Here is a 13,485-nt window from a genome sequence, read left to right on the forward strand (position 1 = left end):
TGTGTATACTAACCAATCTCTTGAAAATAAAGTTTTATTTCATTTTCACGATTGATTGCAATGAGCTCTCAAGATTTAAATTTTATCTATTAGAAAACGACACTGACAGACAGTTTAAGCAAAAAACAATACCGATTTAGAGGTGAAAATGTATTTTCTGACTTTTTCATATAAAATCACAAAATTGAATATTTTTACTTTTAATGTGACACACAATCAATTTTTCTGAGCACATATGAAAGAAATTCTGTCATTCAAATGAAATAAATCCTAAAACCCCAACTAAATACTATATTTAACCCCTTATGCCACTTTAAACTTACATAACAATAACAGTATTTGCTCCATACATTTACGAAAAGGTACCTTATGGAAATAAATCTAATAATACATCACTACAAAATATCAATCATATTATAGTTTATCTTTTATGAATAGAAAATATTTATTTACATTAAACTGCCCCCAATTTAATTAGTTCTTCGTCATAATAATCTTAAAAAAGACCAATAATTTGTATGTAATGAAAAGGTACCTTGTGGTCAAGTTACATGATGAGGCATGATGATGATGGAATAGTTAGGATAAACAAATAATATTTTGGGGTTAAGATGGTATAAATCGTCTATTTCTTATCAATAATATATTTCAATTGCTATTGAAGATAAGCGGCATTGAGGTTCAATGACCTCAGATATTCCATAAGGTAAAGCGTCGGGTATTGGCATTTTTCAGCAAACCAATGGCTGATTTACTGCATGCGACCAAACCAAATGAAGATTATTCTAGTTAAGAAAGACTTGACGAGAGTAACTTTGGTATAATAGCAGTCTACTTGGATTTGTGATGTCGGTCTATGTACGATTATAATATTTGCGAGGCGCCCCAACCAGAACTGAAATTATCAAATTAGTTTTGCAGAATGCTAATACAGTTCTCTACCAAACTTCTTTTCCCGTATCGACTAGTTTTTTTGGGAATTTTCAATCTTTTTTCCATAAGGTACCTTTTCTACTAAACTCTGAGACGACATTACTAGGCTTATAACTAACTTATAACAAAAATAAAAACAGGTAAACAAACGTTAGGCATTAAGGTTTCAGATCACACAATAAAAAAAAATTGAGCATTTTTTCACCTCTTTACAAAACATTTAATATCTCCGAAACTAGAAACCCTCATAAGGTACCTTTTCCCGTGGAACGTCACATTTAGGCTTAAATATCTTATATGGCTAAAACGTGAATAACTGTCATACAGCTATTTTTTAACAATTACTACAATAATAAGTAACTACAACAAGTAGGGTAATATCACGGTAGTCTTATTTGATTTGATTAATTTTCATAGGTAGGTACAGTTTGGCAGGCCAAATATGCACACAAAAAAATACTCATCAGATTTTTTTGGGGGTGATGCTGGTGATGATAGTGACAATGCTCAAGTGACAATGGCCATTTGCTAAACATATCTGTACCTAGTTAATAGTTATTCATTAAATAAAGTTAGAAGTAGATTAGGGTATGACGTAGATAATTAGGGTCGTGATTGATTGGTAATGTTTATTTATTTATTTTTTAAACTGGATTCCATTGTGGGTATTAGGACAAACACGTCGTTCGGCTGGAAGAGGAAGCTTGATTCTGGGAATAGGCAAACCTTCCCAGTCACCCTGAAAACGTACAAATAGAATCATAACGTATGGATTGTATGGTTATATGACAATGTAGTATTTATATTATTATGAACCCACCGCTGTTCGGACTGATTACATTGTATGAATATCAGCCACTCTGTGAAGACGGCTTTACGGATAGATAACTTTGGCATGGAGGCTACGACTCGCAGAGTTATCGGGTAATATCAGGTGGCGGTACCTGGATTCGGTTCTATTGGACATTGGACTCATTTTACAAAGGCAATGAGCTCCCTCGCAATAGGCTTATGCATGCATCTATGGCGTAAAGGTTACACCATACATACAGGTGGCCTTCATAGAGAGGCTAATATTCGGTGTATATTACCTGGAAACGGTGCCCATCGGACTGATTGCACTGCATGGATATCGGCGACTCCGTATAGAGCGTGTGTAACGAGCTCACTCTCAGCGGGCTCCACTGGTCTATGGACAAGTAGCTCTGGCGAGGTGGTGAAGATTTGGAGATCGACATGTTGTCCCAGCTGAAATAAGTTATAAGTTACAATGTTATTTTTAATTAATCCAAAAGCTCACCTTAAAACTATTTTATTCAAATTTGGTCCACGAATACATAAGACGTACATACATGTCCCAGAACTTGCTAACTTTCTCTTCTCATCTTACTGAAAGACATTTTATTTTAAAACCAATTCTCAACCATACAACATAGTTGTTCCACATGGACAACACACTCATAAGTCATACAGTAAAGTATTTAAGTTGTAAAAACGATTTCGTACTTCCTCTCAAAATTAAAGAAGCTCTCCAGTGCAGCGTTAGAGACGGCGCTCTTGCAGACCTCGAGCGTGGTGGCGGGGTAGTAGTGGATGTAGTTGACGCACATCTCGTCCGTTATGGCATGGCCTCCGATCGTGGCATTAGGGCGGTCCAACGTGCGGTAGATGCAGGTTGTTTCCAAGTAGTCACCCTAAATAACACGTTTTATTGAGAAAAAACTTGAAACAAAAGTGGTGACTAGCTCAAGTAACTCATTATAAGAGCACCTCCTCTACCGCTACTTAACTTCCTAAGCTAAGACCCCTTGTACAAAATAACATATTCTAAAACGAAAAACAAAAACAATAAGTCTGTGTCTCAGGAAGTGAAAAGTTGTAAATACTATGTTTACGTATTAGGGACGATGGTAGATTGATTAAGTGACTAACAGGCAGTACTTTAACAGGCTTATGCAGTAGCCTGATCTCCTGGAAATGCGTGGAATAGTGCATGTCACGGTTCAGCACTGGCAACTCGACGCCGCGCCGCGAATGCCTTGTCCAAACCGCCACACCCGTCAAATGCGTGTGTAACTGACTGCCGAAGACGGTGATGCCTTCCGCCGGGAGACCCTGAAGAGAGAACACAAAAAAAAAGTCGTGTCGTAGGCGTGGCGTACAAAGGGTTAATAACAATTTACATAAATATTTAGATATTGCATATGAATTAAAACATTATGGGTAAAAATTACAAGATTCATAGTATCGGGTTAACCTTTTGACCATCACTAACCGGTTTAACCGGTATGAGTTGCAATGACATTTCTCATTACAATTGTATACCTTCGTAAAAAGTACAAACATATAAAAGAATACAAATTACAACTAACACTTACCTGTCAACCGCCTAGCAACGAAAAAATACGGCTCTAAATTATAAATTTTATTTTTATTTTAAGTTCAGCCGCTTTACGGATTTTTGCGTATCAATCCCTCGATTTATAATAGCTTATAATGGGAAAAGACAAAAAAAAGCAAGCGAGTACTTAGCAGCAGCCCGAACGCGTTTCTTGGGGCCCTACACGGACGTGACAGCCGCCGTCAATCAACGAAATCAAGCCAAAAGAACAAAAATATCCATTGAAAAATAGTGTTTACACATAAATGTTCTTGTAAATCTTACCACTGAAGCGTATTTTGTGCAAGTGATGTTTTCGTGTACCTCATAAGAAATTACACACGTTGCCAAGGGATCGATAGGAGTCCAAAAGACGTACCTTCCGCCACAAGAAAGCCAGCTGCAGCAAACGGCGCAGGGCCGAGGCCCTTCAGCGTCCTTGCCCGCTGAGCCAGGGCTTGCGACAGGACGTCATCAATCAACTTATATATACATATTTTTATCCTTTACATTATTAAGCATATTGTAAATTTTAGTCTAATTTTAATATGAGCTGTCCCACTAAAGTAGCGTGCCCACACTGTCCCGGTTCTTCTAAGTTGTATGCAGGGTCAAGGGGCCTTAATGTGCATATCGGTAAGGTTCACAAAGAAAGTGCCGGGCCCTCTAGCTCCGACCCCAGTACAGTGCCCGCGCAAGGTGTACCCACGATTGATGCAGGTCTTCATAGTTTGCCTGCATTGAAAAAGAATGTCCGGGTGTTGAAGCACATCCCCAAAGGCGCGAGGAACCTTGCTGCAGGCAAATTGGCAAAATTGGTCGATGCGTGTCTCCGGACTAATGAGGTTAACGATTGGTTCGCTTTTCTGTCATTTCCTTTTACCGCGCTGAGGGTGCCTGAGGGCGGGACGGCCAGATCTTTGACCTCAAAGGTTAAGGAAAACATTGACAGTTCAAGTTTGTATTTTCCTGATACAGCCGGCCACAAACCGCCATCCTTGTACCGGTCAATAGAAGGCAAGGTTCATGATGGAGATTTGAGAGGGGCGGTTCGTCTCCTGTTGTCCGATTCTTCTCTTGCTCCGTCTAGTGCCGACACTCTGGAGGCTCTGAGGGCTAAGCACCCTGCACCTTCTAGACCACTTGATTTTCCGCCTGAGCCTGACCTAACGAGTCCTTTCCTTACAATATCAGTATCCGACGTTACTAACGCAATAGGTTCTTTTTACAATGGCTCTGCTGCCGGCATAGATGGCCTTCGCCCACAACATTTGAAGGAACTCACCTCGCTAAATGTGGGTGACAATGGATACAAACTTCTCGAGTCGCTTACTAAATTGTGTAATTTTCTTTTACGTGGCATGCTTAACCCCCAAGTCTGCCCTTATTTATATGGTGCGAGTTTATGCGCGTTAGAGAAAAAAGATGGAGGCGTAAGGCCCATTGCAATAGGTACAACCTTACGTCGACTCGTTGCTAAGTTGGGTTGCCGTTCGGTAAAGGATGAGATGGCAGCGTATTTTCAGCCGCGTCAAATAGGTTTTGGCACTCCTTTAGGTTGTGAGGCGGCAATCCATGCGACTAGGCATTTTGCTGAGTCCCGTGAGAACAGCGATACCGTTATATTAAAGCTTGACGTCAAGAATGCATTTAATTCGGTAGAAAGAGATATAATATTGGAACAGGTAAAGACACGTGTTCCAACTTTGTATCCCTTTCTTTTCCAATGTTATTCCTCTCCAAGTAACCTGTTCTTTGGTGACAGCACGATCTCTTCACAGGTAGGTGCTCAACAAGGAGATCCGTTGGGTCCTCTGGTATTTTGTCTTGCGATACAGAATTGTATAACGACCTTGCAGTCACCATTGAACGTGTGGTACCTGGATGATGGCACTATTGGAGGAAGCCCTAATGTAGTCCTGGATGATGTAAGTAAGCTCTTACCTTACTTACAATCAATTGGGCTAGAGGTAAATTCCACAAAATGTGAGCTGTATCCATGTGGTACCTCAGCATTAGATTCCGTGCCTAACTTCCAGTCGGTTTTTCCAGGTCTCCGGCTGCTGAACAAAACTTCATTTTCCTTATTAGGAGCACCCATTTTTCCAGAGGGGGTGAGCTCGGCGGTCCGGGCTAAGACTCAGGCACTGGAGTCTGCTTTTGTACATTTCAAACACTTGTCGGCGCACGTTTCACTCATCCTTCTTCGAAACTGCTTTGCAATGCCTCGTGTGACATATATCTTGAGAACTGCACCGATTTGGAGGTTTGATCAGGATGTACAGGTGTTTGATCGTGTACTTCGACAGGGCTTAGAGGGTGTTTTGAATGTCAGCTTCGATGAACCACAGTGGCGCCAGGCATCACTTCCTGTTCGGTATGGGGGTCTGGGGGTACGTTGCATGCGTGACGTCGGGTTGGTGGCTTTCCTAGCATCATCTCATGCGGCATCAGGTCTTGCCACTAGAATTCTCTCCTTAAATGGTGGCAATATCTGTATTACATTTCTCACGGAGGCTCTTTCCGAGTGGTCGTGCCGCTTTGCAGGAGTTGAACGACCAGAAAACCCCTCTTCACAAAGACTTTGGGATGATATTCTGTGCCGTGAGTGGCATAAGGGCCTATTGGAGAGTGCTGTAGGGAAGGACGTTGCCAGGCTAAAGGCTGTTAGGGAACCTGAGTCCGGGGCATGGTTGCATGCCTTGCCGTCACCACACTTGGGAACCTTACTTGATAATGACACGTTACGGATGGCGGTAGCACTGAGAATTGGGGGCAAGGTGTGCGAGCCACATCAGTGTAAGTGCGGGGCAATGGTGGAGGCGGATGGTCACCACGGGCTAAGCTGCTTGCGGTGTGTGGGTAGGATACCTAGGCACTGTGCCATTAATGAATTAATAAGGCGAGCTTTGGTGTCGGCGAACGTCCCATGTATCATGGAGCCCCAGGGCCTAAGTCGTTTGGACGGCAAGAGACCGGATGGTCTTACACTTGTTCCTTGGGCGAAGGGCCGCAGCTTGCTTTGGGATGCCACGTGTGTGAGTACTTTTGCTCCCACTCATCTCACGCGCACGGTAAACAAGGCAGGTGCAGCGGCTGAAACTGCTGCTAGGTTGAAGCACAGCAAGTACGCGAACCTTGAACAGGTGTACGATTTTGTCCCGGTTGCCGTCGAGACGGCGGGGCCTTGGTGTGCCGAGGCCAAAGCCTTTATTAAGGATATAGGGCGACGCTTAAGGGATAGGGGCTGCGACCCTCGCTCTGGTTCTTTCCTTATCCAACAAATATCACTGGCCATTCAGCGGGGTAATGCCGCCAGTATTTTTGGCACATTTGATCCGGGAGACAACCAGAGTGGGGGGCAATATTTTATTTGTTAAGTTCGTTTTACTCATTCTTAGGTTTATTTTAGTTTATAATTTGTATGTTTAATCTATTGTAATCTAAATGTTTTTAATAATTAAAATTATTATTACACTAACACTTACAAATAAAAATTAAAACATATAAAATATAATAAAAATACGTCGTAAAATATAAAATGTGTAAAGGTAGGTACATTTTCGTAATGTATATGATGGTAAACTTACAACGCCCGTGCACTGCGGCACGCAGTAACCGGTTAGCGGAAAAGCGTCTTGGCCCGGAGGAATTGCCATTTTATCCGTGTATTCGAGGCCCAGCTCCATGATTGCCGCGTCGTATTTCCTCCGGTTGGGGGTCACGTAGAGTATGATGCCAGAACTATCCACCCAGTCTAAAATTTAAAAGAATACAAGCAGAGAATCAAATAACAGCACTTAACAAAGTAAAGAAATAATTAGTATTATATTCTACCAATGAAAGATTCACTATTAAGTATTATAAAAAAAGAATAAAAATATGACCATACCTAGCAGTGTAAGTGTATCACAAACAAGTGCGTTGGATAAACGCATGAAAAAAAAATTGACGCCATTGCCTTACTGGTAAAACTAACACCACACCGATAAATGCATGCGATTTGCATTACATGCGGCATTTGTTTCATCGATTGCATTCGTTACACCTATTTAGCCGTTAATTACATAATTGCTGGCTAAATACGTGCAACGAAATTGGTGTTGGCGTCGAATTAGTACTCGTACAAGATTTACTCTTATATATGGGCAGCTGCTGCTGAGGATTGATTAGCAATCGAATAAAGTCAAGATGACAATGGCAACGTAAAGCTTCGTATGTACTTTAAAATGTATATGTAAATACCCTTTCTTAGTTCTGGGTTGTTGTAGTGCACTTCTAGCATGACGAACTTGCTTGCCTGAGGCCCACCGAGCGGTAAACCGGCGTCATCGGGGTACGTAAACGGACGAGCGCCCATCGCCCATGCCGCTTTTACCTTCACAAATAGGTACATGAGTGTAAAGTGGGTATTTGGCTGTTAAGGATGACTCACGCCAGACCGCGGCGGGCCCGGGCCGGGGCGTCCGTCATGACATTTTCTATGACAGCTGATCGGTGATCACTTGGTGCTTTCCATAGAAAACGAAGCGCCGGAAGCTCCGGCCCGGCTCCGGCCCAGTCTAGTGTGAGTCATCCTTTACGGCAGCGGTCGGCAACCTGCGGCCCGTGAACCTGTCACTTGCGGCCCGCGAGCCTCCCAGGCTATTTTGTATGTAATAGTGACAAACGACAATGTCTGATAAAGTCATAAATATTAACAAAGTACGGCCCGCGTCAACTTCGTTAATTACTATGTGGCCCCTGGCTGCTAAAAGGTTGCCGACCGCTGCTTTACGGTTGGGTTATACGGGTAGACTATGGCATGGTAATTATATCGTTAAGAAAAAGAGTTTCTTGAAGAAAATCATGAAAAATGTATTTAATGTATGTAAAAATGGAAGTTGTAATGATGAGTGAAATGATTTTCATACGAGAAAGTCACAGTGAGTAGAGTTAGACCAAGATAAATATGCAGCAATTGATAGCCCAGACTGTGCAAGTGTTATTTTAAACGTCAAACTTCTATGAAATGATGACGTATAAATAACACTTGCACAATCTGCACTGTCAAAATCGTTGCAGAGTTATCTTGGTCTAGCTCTAGCATCATCTGTTTTAACATCAGTAAAGTAATAGAAAGAGAAAACTCACTTTAGAACATTTTTTGGTAATCTCAGGTCTATCTGGAGCGAAGCAATCGCCCTCGTACAATGGGACCTCTTTTTTAGGATCCACGTCGCAGTAGAAAACTTCCATGTGGTGCACCAAGCCTTCATTTCCTCGGGTTATAACCGATTCAAACTAACAAAAATACAATTAGGTATTGCATTCCATAATTACATTTATACCTAATCGATACAATGGTATTTGTAATACTCTTCACATTCACTCATCTTAAACATAAACTAATAAAATAAAAAAAAATAGATATGTACATACATTTTCATCAAATTGTGTAAAAATATTTTCAGAGAGAAATGTGGGGACTACGTTTGTATGGTGATTTGGTGAAGCGGCAGTCCACTACTTATCCTCTTAACTGATTGAGTAGATTTGAACGAATTTCAAATTATTTAGAGCTAAAAGTGTCAATCGTCTATAGACTAGCTAGCACAAACCTGTGTAATATGATGAACCTTCTCAGTAATGAAATCAGGCAGCTTGAACACTTTGCACCAATAAGTAGTGTCACGGCCTGGAACTTTAAGGTCTTTATTGGTGACATGGTACTGCGTTCCCTCAGGTTTGGGTGAGTTCACAGGAGTCATGAGCCGTACTCTAATAAAGCCATGGTTTTTGGTCGAGGTGCAAGTCAAGCAGAGCCCTTGGGATGAGAACAGTTTGTCGGTGCCCCTAGCCCAGACCACGTGGACTGTACCTTCCTATAGAAAAAAATATTTTTAACCATATTATTGCGTGTTTTATCAAAACATAGGTCAATATCAATTCTAAAAGAATAAGTATAACTAACAGGGAATTAAAAACGTGAAATGATGATGTAATTAAGCTGTGTGCGATATTAGGTTAATAAGATTAGATTTCTGCAAAATACCTACATACTTGTAAAGAGCATAGATGTCATTAAATTTACCTATTATATTTAACCGGTCAAATAGGTAAAATAATAACGTGACATTTTGATGATGTAACCGGTATGAGGTACCTATATCGTTATAAGAACATTTCTGTAAAATACTTGTAAAGAGCATGTCATAGATGTCGGTAAATATGCACACAACACAAAGCGGTAGATTAGGTTAAAAGGTTAAACCTCGATGACATAATCGTGATCATCGCAGGTGTCGAAGGGGCGTTCGAAGAGGATGGTGCGCGTACGCCCGTCGAGGTGGAAGCCCTCGCAGTCCTGCCGCGGGTCGCGGAGCAGCCGCCCGGATCCGTCAGCGTGCATGTCCTAGAACAAGTAATTACATCTGTAATTACTTGTAGTTATTAGGTTATAGTTAAGTTTGTACTTACTTATTTTGATTAGGATTATATTCATATGTCATGTTTGAACGACGAATACTACGATACAACGATTACGAACTAATTTTATATTCACGGAAGAAAGAATGAGCGCACCGCGCTCTTATATTCATGCAGATTGCCAGAGTGTTGCATATTTTACTGTTAAAGGGCGGAAAAAAACATCCCAAAACGTGAATAGTCAAATAGTACCTGGAGATCCAAAGAACAGGGGCCTATTGCGAAATAAAATAGTACAAAGTATTAGCTTTTACACAGCTTTTACATATAAAACCACTAGAAGCCGGTGTTGCTCGAAGCCACTAATAGTATTAAGTAGCTTGTATTTTATTATGCAATAGGCCTCTGTAAGATCTTTTGTCACTAAACATCTATATACCGCCTGGTTCTCCGAAGATAAACCGGTAATTTAGGTTACAAGGTTAAAACTCGATGAGATCTTTAGAACCTTAGATCCTAACATAAAACACAACCATTAATTAATTAATATACTCTGAAAACACCACTTTGTCAGTAGAAACGGCGCGAAATTCAAATTTCCTATGGAAGGACCATGAGAGAACAACGCTTCACGCCTACATTAAAAAAAAAATTGCGGCCTTTTTGTACTGACGGAAATGACTTGCCAAATTATACGTACCTCGAAGTGCTCAGAGCCGTTATAATCAGTCCACAGCACACACACATCTGAATTCTCCAGGTCCCCTCGGTCGGAGAAGCCGAGCGCGAACCATTTGAAGACGGGAGCTGACTCGGACACCAGCAGCTGAAATTGGACTCTCCGTTTGGCGTAGTCTACGCGCCATCTCAGCACCAGCTGGCCGTCCGGGTCCAACACGGACTGGCTTTCTGCGAGGTGCCCTGAAAATTAGAATTAGACCGTGGAGAACGGCACACATGTAATGGATTGTTTACATTCTACCCATGAGACGGATGATGATGAGTCAAAAACTTTTTCACCTCAGCAGCAACATGGGAGCGCTGCTTAAAATATATATTATTTTATAATTTTTAAACATTGGCTTACCTGCATCACGAACAGAGTACGTCAACAGCGAGCCCACGCACGAAGCCAACACGAGCAGGACTCGTTTGTCCAGCATGTTCCCGAGGCGTGGTCTACGCGGCGGCAGGCGAGAGAATGGTGATGCTAACGCCGCCCCGAGTGTGACGGAATGTCGGAAATGTACAGTCGGAGGAATATTTTTATTACTATTTATTTGACTTGCTATGTTCGTATGTACGATTCGAGTAAGTAGGTAGGTTAATCTTACAAGGGTAATCTTTGTCAATGTAACTAGGTCATAATTATTACATAGGAAGAAAAAATACTAGTTAAATAAATTTTTAAAATTAATAAAAAGCTTTAGAGTTTAGAACTCCGCGATAAGCTTTAAAAAAATAAAAATAGAAAATACTTTGTCGAGTCGTTACTCATTATCACAGCGAACTCACAATGGTTAAACTTAAGTGAATGTAATTCTGCACAAGGTCCATGTCCAAAAGTTCACTTGATATTCTAGCTCTACTATACACGCTATACATCTTAGCCACATGCCAAAATTTGTAACGGCAATTTAAATAAATCAACAATTTGATACACAGGGGATACCTATTATTTGATTTAACTTTATTGGTTGCACTTAATTATCCAGGTACTAAGTTCCAATCAAAGGTTCCAATCCATCATTACGAGAGTATACCAACCTAATAAATCGAGCAAAGGGGGGCTAGCGCGCGTCGCATCTATTATGAGGAGCTATCAAAGCGCCTCATAGAGGCTTCTGGTGACCAGAGAGCTGGCTAATATTTCGCTCAGTGGATTCAGAATTGCTATCTAGTAGTACAATGCGGTCAGAGCTTCCTGTCGCCCTGCCAAGCGACCAGGATGTACGGCATTTATTTAATTATATGAGTTAACTATGTGTTTTTATTAAATAAACATTGCAAGTAATAAAAGCTTGTAATATAAAATTCAGTGTATAAGAATTATCAGTCAGACTGTCCAGTTTGAGAGGAATTAATAGATTTGCACACAAATAGGTGGCTTGGGGGCGGCGCGGAATGCACCGCCGCGTTATTAAATTCCTGCCGCGGGGACACCTCGCAATCCAATAAGGGTGTAATCATGCCGCGGGCCGCGAGGAGATGGAACTCCGTCTGTTGTTTAATGGGGTATGGGGTATGGATTTTGTTTAAGACGGGTGTAAAACACATTCACTGCCCCCAACGCACATGTGCGTTCACCGTCATACAAGTTTGTTCCTAGGCCACGCCCCCTGGCAGTGAATGCGTTAAGTTATTAAGGTTCTCAAAAGAAATTAATTTTGTAAGCAGTAACGAAAATTATAATATTTTAAAGAACAAAACTTTATTTTAAGTCAAAAAAATAGGTTACCTACGCTACAAATATTTTATGCTTATATCTATTGAAAGCGCAGGATCGATCCTAGAGTCATTCTTTTTATTATTTAATATCACATTAATTGTACAAAAAATGCTAATTCTCTTGAACTAATTTTATAATTCTACAATATACCTTATAATCAAAAAATATAAAACATTTTTATTATATAATAGACAATATAAAAATCGCTGCAACATTACATTCACAAATTGGTTAAACCTGTTGCTGTAAAACTGCACTTTCGTATCTCTTATCCTGCCCTCTTATCTTACCCTGCACTGTAACTTGTACTTTTCTGATCTCTTGATACGTTCGCTTCTTATTTATAAGTTTCTTCAGCGTGTCTGACACGGGCGTGAAGTAGACGAACGACTCTCTATGTCTCGAAATCCCCACAAGCAAGTGAGGGGCAGAGTCGTACAGCCGCTCCTTTAAATTGCTGGACATCCTCACCAGAATGACATGCTTTGCCTCCTTACCTTGGAATTCATGTATAGTCGACACATTATACCCAGCTTTTTCCATACGTTTTTTCTCAGCTTGCTTGAACACTAGATATTTCACATCATCGGATTCGTAGTTAGTAACGCATTTTAGTGTCGTGTAGGTTTTGCATCTTAAGCTGCGCAGTACCTTTGATGCAGAATAAGCACCTTATTCATCGTACTTGTCAGATATGATGGGTATCACGTCTACAGGACATCTATATGACACTTTTAAGGCAAGTGTTGGTTTGAAGTACATCGACGACTTATAATAGTGTAGCGTTATTTCGTTAACTCGATTTATGAAGCCAAGCTGGTTTGGGTCGCCCAGCAAGTATAAATTCTGGCAGCCACTGAACAGGCACAAGAGGAACAGTTTTCCGGGGTGCTCCATGAGGGCCTCGTCCACCCAAACAGAGGAATACCTTTCTCGGCTGTTTATCAAGTATGAGTCGATAGTTCTGTAAGTGTCCTTGTAATCAGATGGATCACTGCCTCGTTTTTTTGCCATACGTGCCCGAATGTCTCGAGCACCCTCTGCACATGAGGTCAATACCAAACTTCCGCGCTTGTGGTTCTTAATAATATGCGTTGTCTTCCCACAGCCGGGCACACCCACAGTCAAGCTTATCTTCGGCATTACGAAAGAGTCAAATAAGCTTGGTGCCAATTCCGTTTTCTTCAGTAGGTTAGGTTCTTGTATCAAAATTGTGAATTTCCCTAAAAGCAAAAGTCTGTTACCGCTTTTCTCTCGTTTAGCATCAATGAATTCCACAAAGTTTTCTCCGTCGAAACAATATTTATATTTGGGC

The 13,485-nt window shown here is 41.1% G+C and overlaps 1 protein-coding gene across 1 annotated transcript; it reads right to left on the reverse strand.

The window, feature by feature from the left end:
* Nucleotides 1–1,545: 1,545 nt before the first annotated feature.
* Nucleotides 1,546–10,966, reverse strand: LOC134796164 (tyramine beta-hydroxylase). The gene is made up of 11 exons (XM_063768140.1): nt 10,809–10,966; nt 10,422–10,642; nt 9,567–9,707; nt 8,914–9,177; nt 8,447–8,596; nt 7,559–7,691; nt 6,904–7,070; nt 2,866–3,048; nt 2,440–2,627; nt 2,025–2,181; nt 1,546–1,672 (listed from the first exon to the last, which is right to left on the reverse strand). Exons 1-11 carry the CDS (start codon nt 10,882–10,884, stop codon nt 1,571–1,573), a joined length of 1,782 nt encoding a protein of 593 aa, XP_063624210.1. The 5' UTR covers nt 10,885–10,966; the 3' UTR covers nt 1,546–1,570.
* Between the last annotated feature and the right edge of the window lie 2,519 nt (nt 10,967–13,485).

The sequence above is a fragment of the Cydia splendana genome, chromosome 13 (assembly GCF_910591565.1).
Source record: "Cydia splendana chromosome 13, ilCydSple1.2, whole genome shotgun sequence".
Lineage (NCBI taxonomy): Eukaryota > Metazoa > Arthropoda > Insecta > Lepidoptera > Tortricidae > Cydia > Cydia splendana.

Bases quoted from the DNA above. Each gene is read 5' to 3' on its own strand.
- LOC134796164 (XM_063768140.1), bottom strand. From the start codon at position 10,884: ATGCTGGACAAACGAGTCCTGCTCGTGTTGGCTTCGTGCGTGGGCTCG. The intron at 8,597-8,913 runs GTTTGTGCTAGC...TATTTTTGTTAG, and splicing joins AGGTTCATCATATTACACAG to TTTGAATCGGTTATAACCCG. The intron at 7,692-8,446 runs GTGAGTTTTCTC...CTATTTGTGAAG, and splicing joins TTACCAAAAAATGTTCTAAA to GTAAAAGCGGCATGGGCGAT.